The 18,278-nt window shown below is 47.1% G+C and overlaps 1 protein-coding gene across 1 annotated transcript in view; it reads left to right on the top strand.

Moving 5' to 3' along the window:
• Positions 1 to 12,205, top strand: part of LOC122561451 (mucin-5AC-like) — a 41,391-nt gene extending 29,186 nt beyond the window's left edge. The window contains exons 15-18 of the mRNA XM_043713194.1: positions 6,814 to 6,915; positions 9,426 to 9,477; positions 10,267 to 10,375; positions 11,844 to 12,205. Coding sequence (XP_043569129.1) covers positions 6,814 to 6,915; positions 9,426 to 9,477; positions 10,267 to 10,375; positions 11,844 to 11,988 — 408 coding nt within the window. The 3' untranslated portion in view covers positions 11,989 to 12,205. The remainder of the gene's footprint in view (positions 1 to 6,813; positions 6,916 to 9,425; positions 9,478 to 10,266; positions 10,376 to 11,843) is intronic.
• The last annotated feature ends 6,073 nt before the right edge of the window (positions 12,206 to 18,278 follow it).

The raw sequence follows: 18,278 nt of genomic DNA, 5'->3' as shown, positions 1-18,278 counted from the left end.
CCCCACACTGGGCTCAATCTCTCCCCTGCACTGGGCTCGATCTCTCCCCAGGCACTGGGTTCAATCACTCCCCTGCAATGGGCTCAACATCTCCCCATGCACTGGGCTCAATCTCTCCCCCACACTGGGATCAATCTCTCCCCATGCACTGGGCCACATCTCTCCCCCACACTGGGCTCAATCTCTCCCCTGCACTGGGCTCGATCTCTCCCCAGGCACTGGGTTCAATCACTCCCCTGCAATGGGCTCAACATCTCCCCATGCACTGGGCTCAATCTCTCCCCCACACTGGGATCAATCTCTCCCCATGCACTGGGCCACATCTCTCCCCCACACTGGGCTCAATCTCTCCCACACTGGGCTCAATCTTGCCCTGTTCACAGGGCTCAATCTCTCCCCACGCACTGGGCTCAATCTCTCCCCACGCACTGGGCTCAATCTCTCCCCCGCACTCGGCTCACTCTCTTCCCTGTACTGAGCTTAATCTCATCCCCTGCACTGGGCTCAATCTCTCCTCCTCATTGGGCTTAATCTCTCCCCCGCACTGGTCTCAATCTCTCCCCCGCACTGGTCTCAATCTCTCCTCCGCACTGGTCTCAATCTCTCCTCCGCACTGGTCTCAATCTCTCCCCCGCACTGGGCTCCATCTCTCCCCTGCACTGGGCTCCATCTCTCCCCTGCACTGGGCTCCATCTCTCCCCTGCACTGGGCTCGATCTCTCCACTACACTGGGCTCACTCTCTCCCCTGCACAGGGCTCAATCACTCCACATACTGGGCTCAATCACTCCACACACTGGGCCCAATCTCTCCAGCGCACTGGACCCGATCTCTCCCCCAAACTGGGTTCAATCTTCTCACATTGAGCTCAATCTCTCCCCTGCACTGGGCTCAATCTCTCCCCACACTGGGCTCAATGTCTCCCCCACACTGGGCTCAATCTCTCTCACACTGGGCTCAATCTCTCCCTGCCCACTGGGCTCAATCTCTCCCCACACTGGGCTCAATCTCTCCCCTACACTGGGCTCAATTTCTCCATGCCCATTGGGTTCAATCTCTCCCCTACACTGGGCTCGATCTCTCCCCTGCACTGGGCTCAATCTCTCCACCACACTGGGCTCAGTCTCTCCCTGCACTGGGCTCAAACTCTCCCCCACATTGGGCTCAATGTCTCCCCCACACTGGGCTCAATCTCTCTCACACTGGGCTCAATCTCTCCCTGTCCACAGGGCTCAATCTCTCCCCACGCACTGGGCTCAATCACTTCCCCGCACTTGGCTCACTCTCTCCCCTGTACTGAGCTTAATCTCATCCCTCGCACTGGGCTCAATCTATCCCCACACTGGGCTCGATCTCTCCCCCACACTGGGCTCAATCTCTCCTGACGCACTGGGCTCAATCTCTCCCCACACTGGGCTCAATCTCTCCCCTACACTGGGCTCGATCTCTTCCCTGCACTGGGCTCAATCTCTCCACCACACTGGGCTCAGTCTCTCCCTGCACTGGGCTCAAACTCTCCCCCACATTGGGCTCAATCGCTCTCCCCCGCACAGAGCTCAATCTCTCCCTGCCCACTGGGCTCAATCTCTCTTACACAGGGCTCAATCTCTCCCCCACAATGGGCTCAACCTCTCCCCATGCACTGGGCTCCATCTCACCCCCACACTGGGCTCAATCTCTCCCCATGCACTGGGCCACATCTCTCTCCCACACTGGGCTCAATCTTGCCCTGTCCACAGGGCTCAATCTCTCCGCACGCACTGGGCTCAATCTCTCCCCCGCACTCGGCTCAATCTCTCCCCTGCACTCGGCTCACTCTCTCCCCTGTACTGAGCTTAATCTCATCCCCCGCACTGGGCTCGATCTCTCCCCACACTGGGCTCGATCACTCCCCCACACTGGGCTCAATCTCTCCCCCTCATTGGGCTTAATCTCTCCCCCGCACTGGGCTCCATCTCTCCCCTGCACTGGGCTCCATCTCTCCCCTGCACTGGGCTCCATCTCTCCCTTGCACTGGGCTCGATATATGCACCACACTGGGCTCAGTCTCTCCCCTGCATTGGGCTCAATCACTCCACAACCTGGGCTCAATCACTCCACACACTGGGTCCGAATTCTCCCTGCGCCCTGGACCCGATCTGTCCCCCAAACTGGATTCAATCTCTCACAGAGCTCAATCTCTCCCCTGCACTGGGCTCAATGACACCCCCACACTGGGCTCAATCTCTCTCACACTGGGCTCAATCTCTCCCTGCACATTGGGTTCAATCTCTCCCCTACACTGGGCTCGATCTCTCCCCTGCACTGGGCTCAATCTCTCAACCACACTGGGCTCAAACTCTCCCCCACACTGGACTCAATCGCTCTCCCCCGCACTGAGCTCAATCTCTCCCCACACTATGCTCAATCTCTCTCCACACTAGGCTCAATCTCTCTCACACTGGGCTCAATCTCTCCCCCATAATGGGCTCAATCTCTTCCCATACACTGGGCTCCATCTCTCCCCCACACTGGGCTCAATCTCACCCCCACACTGGGCTCAATCTCTCCCCCACCACTGGACCGCATCTCTCCCCGACACTGGGCTCAATCTCTCCTACACTGGGCTCAATCTCGTCCTGTCCACAGGGCTCAATCTCTCCCCACACACTGGACTCAATCTCTCCCCACGCACTGGGCTCACTCTCTCCCCTGTACTGAGCTTAATCTCATCCCTCGCACTGGGCTCAATCTCTCCCCACACAGGGCTCAATCTCTCCCCATACTGGGTTCGATCTCTCATCCACACTGGGCTCAATCTCTCCCCCACACTGGGCTCAATTTCTCCCCCACACTGTGCTCAATCTCTCTCACACTGGGCTCAATCTCTCCTGACGCACTGGGCTCAATCTCTCTCCATGCACTGGGCTCAATCTCTCCCCCACAATGGACTCAATCTCTTCCCATACACTGGGCTCCATCTCTCCCCCACACTGGGCTCAATCTCACCCCCACACTGGGCTCAATCTCTCCCCCACACTGGGCTCAATCTCTCCCCCACACTGTGCTCAATTTCTCCCCATGCATTGGGCCACATCTCTTCCCCATACTGGGCCACATCTCTCCCCCAAACTGGGCTCAATCTCTCCCACACTGGGCTCTATCTCGCCCTGTCCACAGGGCTCAATCTCTCCCCACGCACTGGGCTCAATCACTTCCCCGCACTCGGCTCACTCTCTCCCCTGTACTGAGCTTAATCTCATCCCTCGCACTGGGCTCAATCTCTCCCCACACTGGGCTCGATCTCTCCCCCACACTGGGCTCAATCTCTCCTGACGCACTGGGCTCAATCTCTCCCCATGCACTGGGCTCCATCTCTCCCCCACACTGGGCTCAATTTCTCCCACACTGGGCTCAATCTCTCCCCATGCACTGGGCTCCATCTCTCCCCCACACTGGGCTCAATCTCTCGCACACTGGGCTCAATCTCTCCCCACTCACTGGGCTCAATCTCTCCCCACGCACTGGGCTCAATGGGCTCAATCTCTCCCCACACTGGGCTCGATCTCTCCCCCACACTGGGCTCAATCTCTCCTGACGCACTGGGCTCAATCTCTCCCCATGCACTGGGCTCCATCTCTCCCCCACACTGGGCTCAATCTCTCGCACACTGGGCTCAATCTCTCCCCACTCACTGGGCTCAATCTCTCCCCACGCACTGGGCTCAATCTCTCCCCACGCACTGGGCTCAATCTCTCCCCATGCACTGGGCTCAATCTCTCCCCATGCACTGGGCTCAATCTCTCCCCCACACTGGGCTCAATCTCTCCCCATGCACTGGGCCACATCTCTCCCCGACACTGGGCTCAATCTCTCCTACACTGGGCTCAATCTCGTCCTGTCCACAGGGCTCAATCTCTCCCCACACACTGGGCTCAATCTCTCCCCACACACTGGGCTCAATCTCTCCCCACGCACTGGGCTCAATCTCTCCCCACACTGGGCTCAATCTCTCCCCATACTGGGCTCGATCTCTCATCCACACTGGGCTCAATCTCTCCCCCACACTGTGCTCAATATCTCTCACACTGGGCTCAATCTCTCCTGACGCACTGGGCTCAATCTCTCTCCATGCACTGGGCTCCATCTCTCCCCCACAATGGGCTCAATCTCTCCCCCACACCAGGCTCAATCTCTTCCCTGCACTGAGCTTAATCTCATCCCCCGCACTGGGCTCAATCTCTTCCCACACTGGGCTCAATCTCTTCCCACACTGGGCTCAATCTCTCCCCACCCTGGGCTCAATCTCTCCCCTGCACTGAGCTCAATCTCTCCCCACACTGGGCTCAATCTCTTACCACACTGGGCTCAATCTCTCCCCACCCTGGGCTCAATGTCTCCCATGCACTGGGCTCAATCTCTCCCCGACAATGGGCTCAATCCCCCCGACACCGGGCTCAATCTCTCCCCTGCACTGAGCTTAATCTCTTCCTCCACACTGGGCTCAATCTCTCCCTGGCCACTGGGCTCAATCTCTCTCACACTGGGCTCAATCTCTCCCCACACTGGGCTGAATCTGTCCTCTCGCACTGGGCTGAATCTCTCCCCCACACTGGGCTGAATCTCTCCCCCCACACTGGGCTGAATCTCTCCCTCCAAACTGGGCTGAATCTCTCCCCCCACATTGGTCTCAATCTCTCCCCCACGTGGGCTCAATCTCTCCCCCACAGTGGGCTCAATCACTCTCCCCTGCACTGAGCTCAATCTATCTCACACTGGGCTCAATCTCTCCCTCCCCACTGGGCTCAATCTCTCCCCCTGCACTGGGCTCAATCTCTCCTGCCACACTGGGCTCAATCTTCCCCCACATTGGGCTCAATCTCTCTCACATCGGGCTCAATCTCTCCCCTGCACTGAGCTTAATCTCTTCCCCTGCATTGGGCTCAATCTCTCCCCACACTGGGCTCAACTTCTCACATGGGGCTCAATCTCTCCACCACAATGGGCTCAATCTCTCCCCACGCACTGGGCTCAATCTCATCCCCACACTGGGCTGAATCTCTCCCCCCACACTGGGCTCAATCTCTCCTCCACACTGGACTCAATTCCTCTCCCCCGCACTGAGCTCCATCTCTCTCACTGGGCTCAATTTCTCCCTGCCCACTGGGCTCAATCTCTCCCCCACACTGGGTTCAATTTCTCTCACACTGGGCTCAATCTCTGCCCCGCAGTGGGCTTAATCTCTCCCCCGCACTGGGCTCACTCTCTTCCCACGCACTGGGCTCAATCTCTCACCACGTATTGGGCTCAATCTCTCCCACGCACTGGGCTCAATCTCTCCCCATGCACTGGACTCCATCTCTCCCCCATACTGGGCTCAATCTCTCCTCCACACCAGGCTCAATCTCTTCCCTGCACTGAGCTTAATCTCATCCCCCGCAATGGGCTCAATCTCTCCCCACACTGGGCTCAATCTCTTCCCACACTGGGCTCAATCTCCCCCACACCGGGCTCAACCTCTCCCCTGCACTGAGCTTAATCTCTTCCTCCACACTGGGCTCAGTCTCTCCCTGCCCACTGGGCTCAATCTCTCGCCCACACTGGGCTCAATCTCTTCCCCCACTCTGGGCTCAATCTCTCCCCCACGCTGGGCTCAGTCTCTCCTCCACACTGGGCTCAATCACTCGTCCACACTGGGCTCAATCTCTTCCCCCCACTCTGGGCTCAATCTCTCTCCACACTGGGCTCAATCTCTCCCCCATGCTGGGCTCAATCACTCTCCCACGCTGGGCTCAATCTCTCCCCCACACTGGGCTCAATCTCTCCCCCACACTGGGCTCAATCTCTCCTCCACACTGGGCTCAATCACTCGCCCACACTGGGCTCAATCTCTTCCCCCCACTGGGCTCAATCTCAACCCCACGCTGGGCTCAGTCTCTCCCACACTGGGCTCAATCTCTCCCACACTGGGCTCAATCTCTCGCCCACACTGGGCTCAATCTCTTCCCCCCACTCTGGGCTCAATCTCAACCCCACGCTGGGCTCAATCTCTCTCCACATTGGCTCAATCTCTTCCCCCACTCTGGGCTTGGGTTTTCCCCCTGCACTGGGCTCAATCTCTCTCCTGTGCTAGGTTCAATCTCTCTCTTGTAGTGGGCTCGATCTCTTGATCCCCACATCTCCACACTGCTGTCTCGCTGCTGACTGCTAGTGGGGTTCACTAGTTGCTTCGCCACAGGCTGTTAGAGTCATAGTTTTGTGGTTCTTGTCCAATTTATTGCCAAATTCCCTTAATACCTATACTTTTCAAAGTCTAGCACCCCTACATACTTACATCATTAATTATTTTAAACCTAAAATATGAAAATCCTATCAGTTCATTAACATTTAATAAATCATATGTTTTTATATTAGATTAGATTAGATTACAGTGTGGAAACAGGCCCTTCGGCCCAACAAGTCCACACCGACCTGCCGAAGCGCAACCCACCCAGACCCATTCCCCTACATTTACCCCGTACCTAACACTACGGGCAATTTAGTATGGCCAATTCACCTAACCTGCACATCTTTGGACTGTGGGAGGAAACCGGAGCACCCGGAGGAAACCCACGCAGACACGGGGAGAACGTGCAAACTCCACACAGTCAGTCGCCTGAGTCGGGAACTGAACCCGGGTCTCTGGCGTTGCGAGGCAGCAGTGCTAACCACTGTGCCACCGTGCCGCCCACTGGCGTTGCGAGGCAGCAGTGCTAACCACTGTGCCACCGTGCCGCCCACTAAATATTGTTATATTTTCATACCGTCACAATTGTTTTCATCTCTTCTTTTCTAGACTGGACTGGATCCAAATAACTCGTGTGTTTCCTACAGCTGTGAGAAGAATATACAAATAGTTAATAAAATGGAATGTAAAATGACCCCAGAGTGTCCTGAGGTTAGTGTTGTGAAAGGGGACATGCTTGCTGTTTTACAAAAGTCAGATTTGATTTGCAGGCTCAATTTTGCCTTGTCATCATATTATCTGTTGGTTAATCAATATTTGTGTCAAAAAACACAATGTTCTGTCCATTCTGACCCTTTTTTCATGCTATATATGTGAATTTCTCTAATAAGTAACTTGTAAGACACCTAGTTTTAAACCTTTTAAACATTACAGACATTTGTTTTCTACCTTTCCAGATAGTCACCTAATCAAATCTCTCATACGCATATTTTAAATTTATTTTATCTTAAAAAAAAGTATACGCAATGTCTCTAAATAACACAAGTATTTCTCACCATTGATCTTGTGTTTATTTATTGTTTCTTCAAATTAGATCATAAAAGACTTCTTGGTTTACTGTTACCTTATATATCATCCTATTTAATGAAGATATTCTTCATATACAATCATTCAATTTTTATAGTTAATGAAAAATAAAAAAATTCTAGCTAGAACTATTTCTAGGATTGGTAACTTAGAGTTAAAAGTTTCTATGTCTGATAATCTCAGCGATTTAATCGCATTATAGAAATTGCTTTTTGCAGAATCAGTTCCTTTTCTACAATTTAAAAAAAATCAATTTTTATATATTGTTACCACTGAAAGCAACTGACCTCATTTAATCAGAAACACAAACAGAAATTGTTGGAAAAACTGAGTAGGTCAGGCAGCATCTGTGGACAGAAAGCAGAGTTAATGTTTTGGGTCCAGGGATCAAACTTCAAATTCCTCATTTAATCACCAATTTTTAAAAGTATTGCCATAACTTGACCCGAAAAATTCTACCCTTTCATAGAATCCCTACATTGTGGAAACTGGCCATTTAGCCCAACAAGTCCACACTGACCCTCTGAAGAATATTCCATCCAGACCCACTCCCCTACCCTGTCACTCTACATTTACCACTGACGAATGCATGTAACCTATACATTCCTGGACACTATGGGCAATTTAGCATGGCCAATCCACCCAACCTGCACATCCTTGGACTGTGGGAGGAAACCGAAACACCTGGACGAAACCCACACTGGGAGAATGTGCAAACTCCACACAGTCGTCGAGGTTAGAATCGAACCGTCATGCAACTCTTTCTTTAAATGTTACTTGACTTCTTTTATGTGTGTAAAATCCTTTAGTTATTTCCTGATTATAGGAACTGATCATCTTTTTTTATATTGATATTTAGTCATTCCAAATGACATTACCTAAATTCTTTATGGATACAATAGTGTTACATTGTTAAATACTTAGCCCTTTTTCATATGCCAGTCGTTTTATCTCTAAGCTTAGATGTTATCTCTGTGTCCATTGTGTTTTTGTGGTTGCTCATTTTTAAGCCACATTAAATGTAATAGCAAATTCAAGACAATGGGCTGAATATTGCCCCTGCTGGGTATGTTTTGGCTGGCAAGGGAGGGGTGTGGGAGGAGGTAACACAGGTTAGGTGGCTAGTCCAATACCACCCCTTCTATCCCAGTAATATGGAGGGTGGGTGTGTTCCAAAGTCAGCAGCCCACCCACATCATATACATAAAAAGAATTGAGCTTGTTAAAAGCTCAATTGACCCCAATATTAACCTGCCCACATCATTACAGTTGGTGTCGGCAGGTGGGCACAAGAGAAAAGCTGGGCACAGGCAAGCCAACAAAATCAGCAGGAGGAAAGGTTGTCCAGTATTTGCTGAGTTCCCTTTTCTCTTTGTAGCACCCTATGAAAAGAAAGTCAGCCCCTTCCTTTCTACACATTCATCAAAACCCTTTTCCCGACCCCATCACCCCTCTTCCCTAAAGTGGGCAAACTCTCTCAGTCCATGCCAACCAACTTACTGAGATCCATGCATTCCTAGAGTGTCAACAGCACCCATTATAGCATTCTGGTCAAATCAGAATGACCGGCAGTTCCTGAGGAGGGGAAAGGCTGGCTCACAACTCTCCAGCACTTGAACACATCCACAGCATGCTTTGGATAGACTGCAACATACCTGCAATTAATTTTCACATCTTAACATGTCTATGTGGTTAGTGCTTTTCTAAACACAGTTACTGCTAATGTTCTGACTTATACATTAGTCACATGGACTCCTTAATGATTCAAAAATTAAATGAACCAATTGGTGTATTACTAAGTTCCAAGGTTTAACCACTCATTTATGCTGAGACTGTTTAGTTCATAGTATTGATCACTTTGATTTCCCACAATGCTCCTAAGATAATGAAAAGAAAATTCTCCTGGCTTCCCACATTTCTTGTCATAATCTAGACATTCTTGCTAAAGCCCAAACCTATATCAGCATTAGATCAGAATAGGCATTGATACCATCTGGTGAGTAACTTGTAAAAAATTACCATATCATCTCACACTTGACATATGGTTGAGCTTCCAAAAAGAATGAAAGTAATAAAAAAAATAACGTATTTGAATGATATGCATGTTGATTATGCATTTGTTTTTTCATTGTTAGTCTGAAAAAATCTGGGATGAATTTCATTGCTGTTATTCATGTCCTAAAAAAGGTAATTATCTAATATTTGCATATTGCAATTAATTTGCTTGTTATTCTTCACTAAAGAATCATTATCATTATAGGGCAAAGTTAAAGGAGACATTTAAAATGTAATCATGTTGTAAAGGTCCATATTTATGACAGAGGACAATAACGATGAAATAAAAGTGTTTTTTTTAATTCACTTGTGAGACATGGATGTCACTGGCTCGCCAGCATTTATTGCCCATCCCTAGTTACCCTTGAGAAGGTGGTGGTGAGCTACCCTTCTTGCACCACTGAAATCCACATGCTGTAGATTGACCCTCAATTACCTGAGGGAGCAAATTCCAGGACTTTGACCCAGCAACAGCAAATATATTTCCAACTATTCTGAAGTTCTTTTCATCAAAGTATCATTAACTGATTGGTCAGTTGGCAGCTCAGCTGGTTCTTGAAGTAGAGTGATGCCTACAGCATTGGATCATTTTCTGCAGCAGCTGAGGTTATTATAAATACCTTTTCCTCGACCTCTCCCCTAACCTGAGGTACGGTGATCCTCAGGTTAAATAAGACTAAAGTAACATGTTTTTAACCCGTGCAATGGGTATTATACATTCTGAAGTTGAAGGTGGGCTCTCTATTTTTTCCCTAAATTACCATCTTTACAGTATGTGTCTTGCATTAAGTTAGTTAATGCAATTAATGCAGTTAATGCAACTGGGGTATTGTGAATTAAACAGTGAAGTACATACATCCTGTCAAGTTTTCTTATGATTACTGCTTATTTTATTGTTAATTCAAATTATTTTTTTCACAGCCAATGTATGTGAACCCGTGCCTTATAATACAACTATTCAGAAGGAATCCTGTAAACCAGTTGTTCTTGATCTAAGAAAATGTGAAGGATATTGTAAAGGAGCAGCTGAGTACGTAGCACTTTTCCGAAAGTTTGCAAATTATATAAGGAATGTTATCAAATGCTGAACAGTAAATAATTCAAAGAAGATTAATATACTTTTAAATTAATGAGTTCTGTATGTCTTATAACCAGACACTGTGTGTGAAAAGATGGAAACAGTCATTTTAGTGAAATGGTGGAAACAAATGCTGAATGGGTGCTCGGTTAATATAACATGTGCCTGATTAAATTTGATATTAGAATCATAGAGTTGTACAGCATCAGAGAGGCCCTTTGACCAATTGAGTCTGCACTGACTTATCTATACTAATCCTACTTTGTAGCACTTGGCCCGTAGAAATGGCTGTTATGACGTTTTAGGTGCTTGTCCAGATACTGTTTCAGGGTTGTGAGGTTTCCCACCTTTACTACACTTCCAGATAATGCATTCCTGATTACCGCAAACTCTGGGTCTAAAATACTTTCTTCAAATAACCTGCTCAATGATATAAAACAAAGAACTGCAGATGCTGGAGATCTGAAACAAAAAGAGAAATTGCTGGCAAAATTAATTACGCCTGGCAGTATCTGTGGAAAGAAAACAGAGTTAACATTTTGATTCTCGTGACTATTCATCCAGTGACTCAAGGTTGGGAATCCATGAGGTGCTGTACGCCATAGCAGACTTGTACTCCAGTACAAGCTGCAACCTCATGTTCTGGCATATCCCCACTCAACCATTACCATCAATCAAGGAGATCAACCCTGATTCAATGGAGAATAAAGAAGGGCATGCCAGGCGCAGCACCAGGTATCAACTGGTGAAACTACCAAATAGGACTTCTTGCTTGCCAAACAACATAAGCAGCAGGTGATAGAGCTAAGCAATTCCACAACCATAGAGTCATAGAGATGTACAGTACGGAAACAAACACTTCAGTCTAAGTCGTCCATGTCAACTAAATATCCGAAATAAAACTAATTCCATTTGCCAGCATTTGGCACATATCCTTCTAAACCCTTCCTACTCATATCCCCATCCAGATTTTAAATGTTGTAATTGTTCTAGCCTCTACCACTTCCTCTGGCAGCTCATTCCATGCATGCACCGCCCTCTGCATGAAAATGTTGCCCCTTAGATGCCTTTTGAATCTTTCTCCTCTCACTTTAAACCTATGCCCTCTATTTATCCTATCCATGCCCATCATGATTTTATAAACCTCTATAAGGATTTCAATAGAAGTGGAACTTGGCTAGAATCATAAATTGGTAATGTTATTGGAAGTATTGTAGTCTTATCTTTGAATGTTTCCCCCTTCAAGAGTAGCTTCCTGCTAATTTTCGCTTATTGGCTCACTTGAAGTCATATTTCCAAACATATTCATGGTAGCAAATAAAAAATATCATTAATAGTCTTTGATTAAATTGTTCTTTAAGTAAAATGTTTTGATGTTAATATTTACTTTCCTGTGATGGATAATTTGGTTTTCTTTCAGGTATGATGTTGATCTAGGTGGTATAAAGCACACATGTACATGTTGTCAAGAAGATGAGATAGAAGAAAGAAAGATCAAGCTTCAGTGTGGCACTGCACAGAGCACCATTAAATATATTTACATCAAGTCATGTGTATGCAAATAACATCATCACAAGCAGAAATTAATAGTGTGACAATCGATTTACTCACTCATGTATACAACTTATGTAGATGATTTGGAAGTATGAAATTAAACTGAGAAAATTTCTTTAACAATATAGCAGTTATCTTGATCAGAAAATTATGCTGCATGACGACACGGTGGCACAGTGGTTAGCACTGCTGCGTCACAGTGCCAGAGATTCACAGCGGTTCAATTCCCGCCTTAGGCAACTCACTGTGTGGACCCGTGTCTGCGTGGGTTTTGTCCGGGTGCTCCGGTTTCCTCCCACAGTCCAAAAATGTGCAGGTTAGGTGAATTGGCCATGCTAAATTGCCCGTAGTGTTAGGTGAAGGGGTAAATGTAGGGGAATGGGTCTGGGTGGGTTGCGCTTCGGCAGGTCGGTGTGGACTTGTTGGGCCGAAGGGCCTGTTTCCACACTGTAAGTAATCTAATCTAAAATGAAACTCTAATTTCAAGTAAAATACTCTGTTGTCATGGGTTTGAAGAATCTTTCCTTTTTGTTGCAACCACACCAACTTTTATGTGATACTAAATTATAATAAATGTTTTCACAAATGATATATTCCATTTTGTCTTTCTCTTATGCAAGTTTGATGTATTTTAGCACAGAATTACAACAGTGCAGATATTTCCTAGCACATCAGAGTCCTCTGCAAAGACCTGATCAAATAATCTATGCAGAGGCAAACATTTGGAGTCTGTAATGCTGACAGTTTTCTACAGCAATCTCTTCAATGCTGGCATACATTTACAATATGCTGAAGTGGCACACGCATTGGAAAATTAATGAATGCCTTTGACTTCTCATATTTCAGGACCATTTAATTCCTAACAGCAGCTGTTAAATAATTTTCTCACTGAGCATTATTTTGGGCATTGAGAAACTGTCTGCAATTTGCAGATCTTCGGTTCTCCTCAACACAGATCGATTTTTGTTTCTCCATTCACTCTTCTGGAGCTGTGTTTCTTTGACTATGCTCTCCCCATTCCTTACTGATCATGATTTTGGTCTCTCCTCTCCATTACATTTTCCTTCAGTTCTTTTCATGTCCTCTTCTTCAAAAACCTGGAGTTCCCTCCCTAAGGGCATTGAGGGTCAAAATACAGCATGTGAACTGCAGTGGTTCAAGAAGGCAGCTCACTACCACCTTCTCAAGGGTAACTAGAGATGGGCAATAAATGCTGGCTAGCCAATGCTGCTTACATTCAATGAGTGAACAAACTGTACAACACATGTTCAAACACACAGATAAACAAACAAAGATGTGCAATGGGTGGACAGAAAAATACTGGAAAACACAGTTCACAGGATTTGATGAAGTGCTCTTTTTGCTTCTTCCAAGTCTTTCTGATCACGAATCTCCTTATTTCCAGATTTTATTTGCTTCTTTGCTAAAATATAGCATGGGTAACACATTAAATGATCAGTTTTTCAGTGTCTGGTTAGAGGCAACAACTTGAAACAATTGAATGGATGGACAGCCATTTTTCTCTTTTTGGTTGCTTCACATTTAGTGTGAGGGTGAGAGAGAGAGAGAAATACTCAATCTTTTTTGCATCTGGAGGCTTCTACCTCTTTATTGTTCACACTGGCGACCAGCTCAGGATGAGACAAGACCAGAGATGAGTTATCATGTGCATAAGTTTTGGTCTCCACAATGGTCCTGACTTCACAAACTCCTCAATAATCTACATCTTGGTGAAGCTTTCTCTTTGAAACTTACCTCACTGCTTGAGCCAGTAAACACAACTCACAATGAGTTCCAGTAACTTGCTTTTCAAAATGCAGCAACTCCTTCCAAAGCAAGATTTAAAAAAAAGCTCCCGAAAAAGCACTGCCTTATTTCAATGGGAAAATGATGACAGAATTTTGAGGGTTTCGGTGTGCTGGTGCAGATCCATTCTGAAGACAGGTCACTGGGTCCAAAACATTAACTCTGATTTCTCTCTGTAGAATCTGCCAGATCTGCAGATTTTTTCCAGCAATTTCCATGTTTTTTGTGTAAAATGTGGTAAAGATTAGGGGGAAGCCAGAGGATTGGGAAGCCTTTAAAAACCAGCAAAGGATAACTAAAAATGAAATAAGGGAAAAGAAGATGAAATATGAGGGTAAGCTTGCTAGTAACATAAAAGAAAATTGCATGTATTTTTAGATATATGAAAGGTAAGAAAGAGGCAAGAGTGAACATTGGACCACTGGAAAATGAAGGTGGGAAACAAAGAAATGGCAGAGAAAATTAGGAGGTGCTTTGCATCAGTTTTCACATTGGAAACCGCCAGCTGCACATCAGAACTTCCAGAGAGTTAAGGCAGAGATATGGCAGTGGCCTTCACAGAGAAGGTGCTATGAAGTGAAAGGACTGAATGTGAATAACTCACCTGGACCAGATGAATTACACTCCTGAGGTCTGAGGAGATGGCTGAGAAAATTGTAGAGGCATTGGTGGTGATATTTCAGAATCATTGATGTGAGGGAGGGTCCTGGAGGACTAGAAAGTGGCTAATGTAACATGCTTGTTTCAGAGGGGAGGGAGGCAGAGAAAAAGAAATTATAGACCAGTTAACATGGTCTGAGTAAGTGGTAAGATTTTTAAGTCCATTATTAAACAGGAGAATGCGAAGTACTTGGAAGTGCACGGTAAAATAGGCCTGAGCCAGTTTGGCTTCGTCAAGGAGAAGCCACGCTTATCAGATCTGTTCAAAATCTTGAGGAGTTAACAAGCAAGTTAGACAAAGGAGAACCAGTGGACATGATCTATTTGAATTTCCAGAAGGCCTTTTACATGGCGTTGCACATAAGGCTGTGATATAAGATAAGAATCCATGGTATTCAGGGCAAAGTACTGACATGGATAGAGGACTGGCTGACTGGAAGAAGGCAGAGAGTGGGGATAAAGGGTCTTTTTCAGGATGGCAGCTGGCAACTAGTGGAGATCAAAAAGGGTTAGTGTTGGCACCAAAACTATACATGTCATACATTAACAATTTGGACGAAGGAACTGAGGGCACTGTTGCTAACTGTGCAAATACACAAAGGTAAGTAGAGGGACGGGCAGTTTTGAGGAAGTGAAGAGGCTGCAGAAGGACTTGAACAGGCTAGGAGAGTGGGCAAAGAAGTGGCAGATGGAGAAAAATTTCAGAAAATATGAGGCTTCGGTTGGTATACTTTGGTGGAAAAATACAGGCATTGTCTTTTCTAAACAGGGAAAATATTTGGAAATTTGGAGCACAAAGGTACTCAGAACTCCTAGTTCATGCTCTCAAGGTTAACATGTAGGCTGAGTTGACAGTTAGAAAGGCAAATGCAATGTTAACATTCATTTCAAGAAGGCTAGAATACCGTAAGACAATAAGTCATAGAGGCAAAAATTAGGCCATTCAGCCCATTGAATTTGCTCTGCCATTCAATCATTGCTGATAAGTATTTCAACCCAATTCTCCTGCTTTCTCCCCATAACCCTCAATCCCCTTGATACTCAAGAACCAGCTATCTCCATCTTAAATATGCTCAGTGACCTGGCCTCCACTGCCTTCTGTAGCAATGAATTCCATAGATTCACCACTCTCTGGCTGAAGAAGATTCTCCTTCCCTCCATCTAAAAGGTCTTCCCTTTACTCTAAAACTATGCCCTTGGGACCTAGTCTCTCCTAACAATGGAAACATCTTTCCAACAATTACTTTGTCTAGGCCATTCAGTATTCTGTATGTTTCAATTAGGTCCCCCACATCTGTCTAAATGCCATCAAGTATAAACCCAGAGTCCTCAAACGTTCCTCATACTTTAAGTGTATTACCAGGACCATTCTCCTCTGAACACACTACAGGGCCAGAACATCCTTCCTGAGATATGGGGCCCAGAACCACACACAATACTCTAAATGTGGCCTCAGAAGTACATCTCTACCTTTATTTTCAAGTCCTCTCAAAATAAATGCCATCACTGCAATGCCTTCCAAACTACTGACTCAACCTGCAAATTTACCTTGAGATAATCCTGGACTAGAACTCCCAAGTCTCTTTGCACTTCAGACTTCTGAATTTTCTCCCCATTTAGAAAATAATCCATGCCTCTATTCTTCCTACCAAAGTGCATGACCTCACACTTTCCTCATGTTGTACTCCATCTGCCATTTCTTTACCCACTCTCCTAATCTATCCAAATCCTTCTGCAGTCTGCTTCAATGCTACCAATACGACCATACAAGAGCAGAAGTGTACTGCTGAAGCTGTATAAGGCTCTGGTTAAACTGCAAATTATGAGCAGTTTTTGGCCCTGTATGTAAAGAAGGATAAGCTGGCATTGGAGAGGTTCAACAGGAATCTTACAATAGTGGTCCTGGGGATGAAGTGATTGACATATGAAGAGTGGTTGAGGACCCTGGGTCTGTACTCAGTGGAGTTTAGAAGGATGAATGGAGATCTGATTGAAACATATCAGGTAATGAAAGGTCTGGATGGAGTGCATGTGAAGATGATGTTTCCACGAGTAGAGAGACCAGGACCTGAGGGCACAGTCTCACAATGAATTGATGTTCCTTTACAATTGAAAGGAGGAGGAATTTCTTCAGCTAGAGGGTAGTGAATCTGTGAAAATCATTGTCACAGAGACCTGTGGAGCCAACGTCCTTGATTACATTTAAGTAAGAGATAGGTCCATTCTTGGAAGAGGTGAAAGTGAGGACTGCAGATGCTGGAGATCAGAGTCGAGAGTATGTTGCTGAGAAAGCAAAGCAGGTCAGGCAGCATCCGAGGAGCAGGAGAATCGACCTTTCGGACATAAGCCCTTCCTTCATCAGGAATGAGGCTTGTGGGTTGGGGCTGAGAGATAAATGGGAGGGGGGTGGGGTTGGGGGAGGTAGCTGGGAAAATGATAGGTGAGGGTGAAGGTGATAGATCAGAGGGGACAGTGATGGACGGGTCCAGAGGTTGGTGCTGGGTTGGAGGCTTGGGATAATGTGAAATCCACATTAATCCTGTGTGGTTGCAGGATCCCCAGGTGGAATATGAGGTGTTCCTCCTCCAGGTGTCGGGTGGTAATGGTTTAGCGGTGGAGGAGGCCCAGGACCTGCATGTCCTTGATGGAGTGGGAGGGCAGCTACATTGATGACGGAATCGGTGCCACCTCATGCTCCCACGAGGAGGTTGAACAGTTCATCAACTTTACCAACACCTTCCACCCCGACCTCAAATTCACCTGGACCATCTCAGACACCTCCCGCTCCTTCCTGGACCACTCCATCACCGTTTCTAGCGACCAACTACCAACAGACATCTACTACAAACACACCGACTCCCGCAGCTATCTAGACTACATCTCCTCCCACCCTACCTCCTGTAAAATCACCATCTCTTATTCCCAACTCCACCACCTCCACTGCATCTGTTCCCAGAACGACCAATTCTACCTCAGAAAGTCCCAGAACATCTCCTTTTTCCATGATCACGACTTCCCTTCCCATTGGTTGACGCCGTCTTCCAGTGCATCTCCTCCACTTCAGGCACTACTGCCCTTGTACCCTACCCCTTCCAATGCAACAAGGACAGAACCCCACCCCAGTGTTTACCTTCCACCCCACCAAACTCCGCAGACAACACATCATCCCCTGCCACTTCTGCCATCTCAAAACGGAATCCACCACCAGAGATAAATTTCCCTCCCCTCCCTTATCAGTGTTTGAAAAGACCATTCCCTCAGTGACTCCCTCGTCAGGTCCACACCCCACTCCTGGCACCTATCCCTGACACCGCAGCAAGTGCAAAACCTACACCCACACCACTCCCCTCACCTCTGTCCAAGGCCCCAAGGGATCCTTCCACATCTGTCAGAAATTCACCTGTACCTCGACCAATGTCATCTACTGCACCCTTCACCCGATGTGGTCACATCTACATCGGGGAGACAGCACGCATTCTTGCAGATCATTTCAGAAAACATCTCTGGGACACCCACAACCACCAACCCTACTGCCCCAGGGCTAAACACTTCAACTCACCCTCCTACTCCATTGAGGACATACAGGTCCTGGGCCTCCTCCACCGCCAAACAGTTACCACCCGAAGCCTAGAGGGCCACCCGAAGTTACCACCCGAAGCCTCATATTCCACCTTGGGACCCTGCAACCACACGGGATCAATGTGGATTTTAACAGCTTCCTCATTTCCCTTCCCCCCACATTATCCCAGGCCCAAGCCTCCAACTCGGCACCATCCTCCGGACCCGTCCATCACTGCCCCCTCTACCTATCACCTTCTCCCTCACCTTCATCTAC

This window comes from Chiloscyllium plagiosum, chromosome 23, assembly GCF_004010195.1.
Source record: "Chiloscyllium plagiosum isolate BGI_BamShark_2017 chromosome 23, ASM401019v2, whole genome shotgun sequence".
Classification (NCBI taxonomy): Eukaryota; Metazoa; Chordata; class Chondrichthyes; order Orectolobiformes; family Hemiscylliidae; genus Chiloscyllium; species Chiloscyllium plagiosum.
The sequence above is the reverse complement of the archived record's forward strand: the minus strand, read 5'-3'. Positions and strand labels throughout refer to the sequence as shown.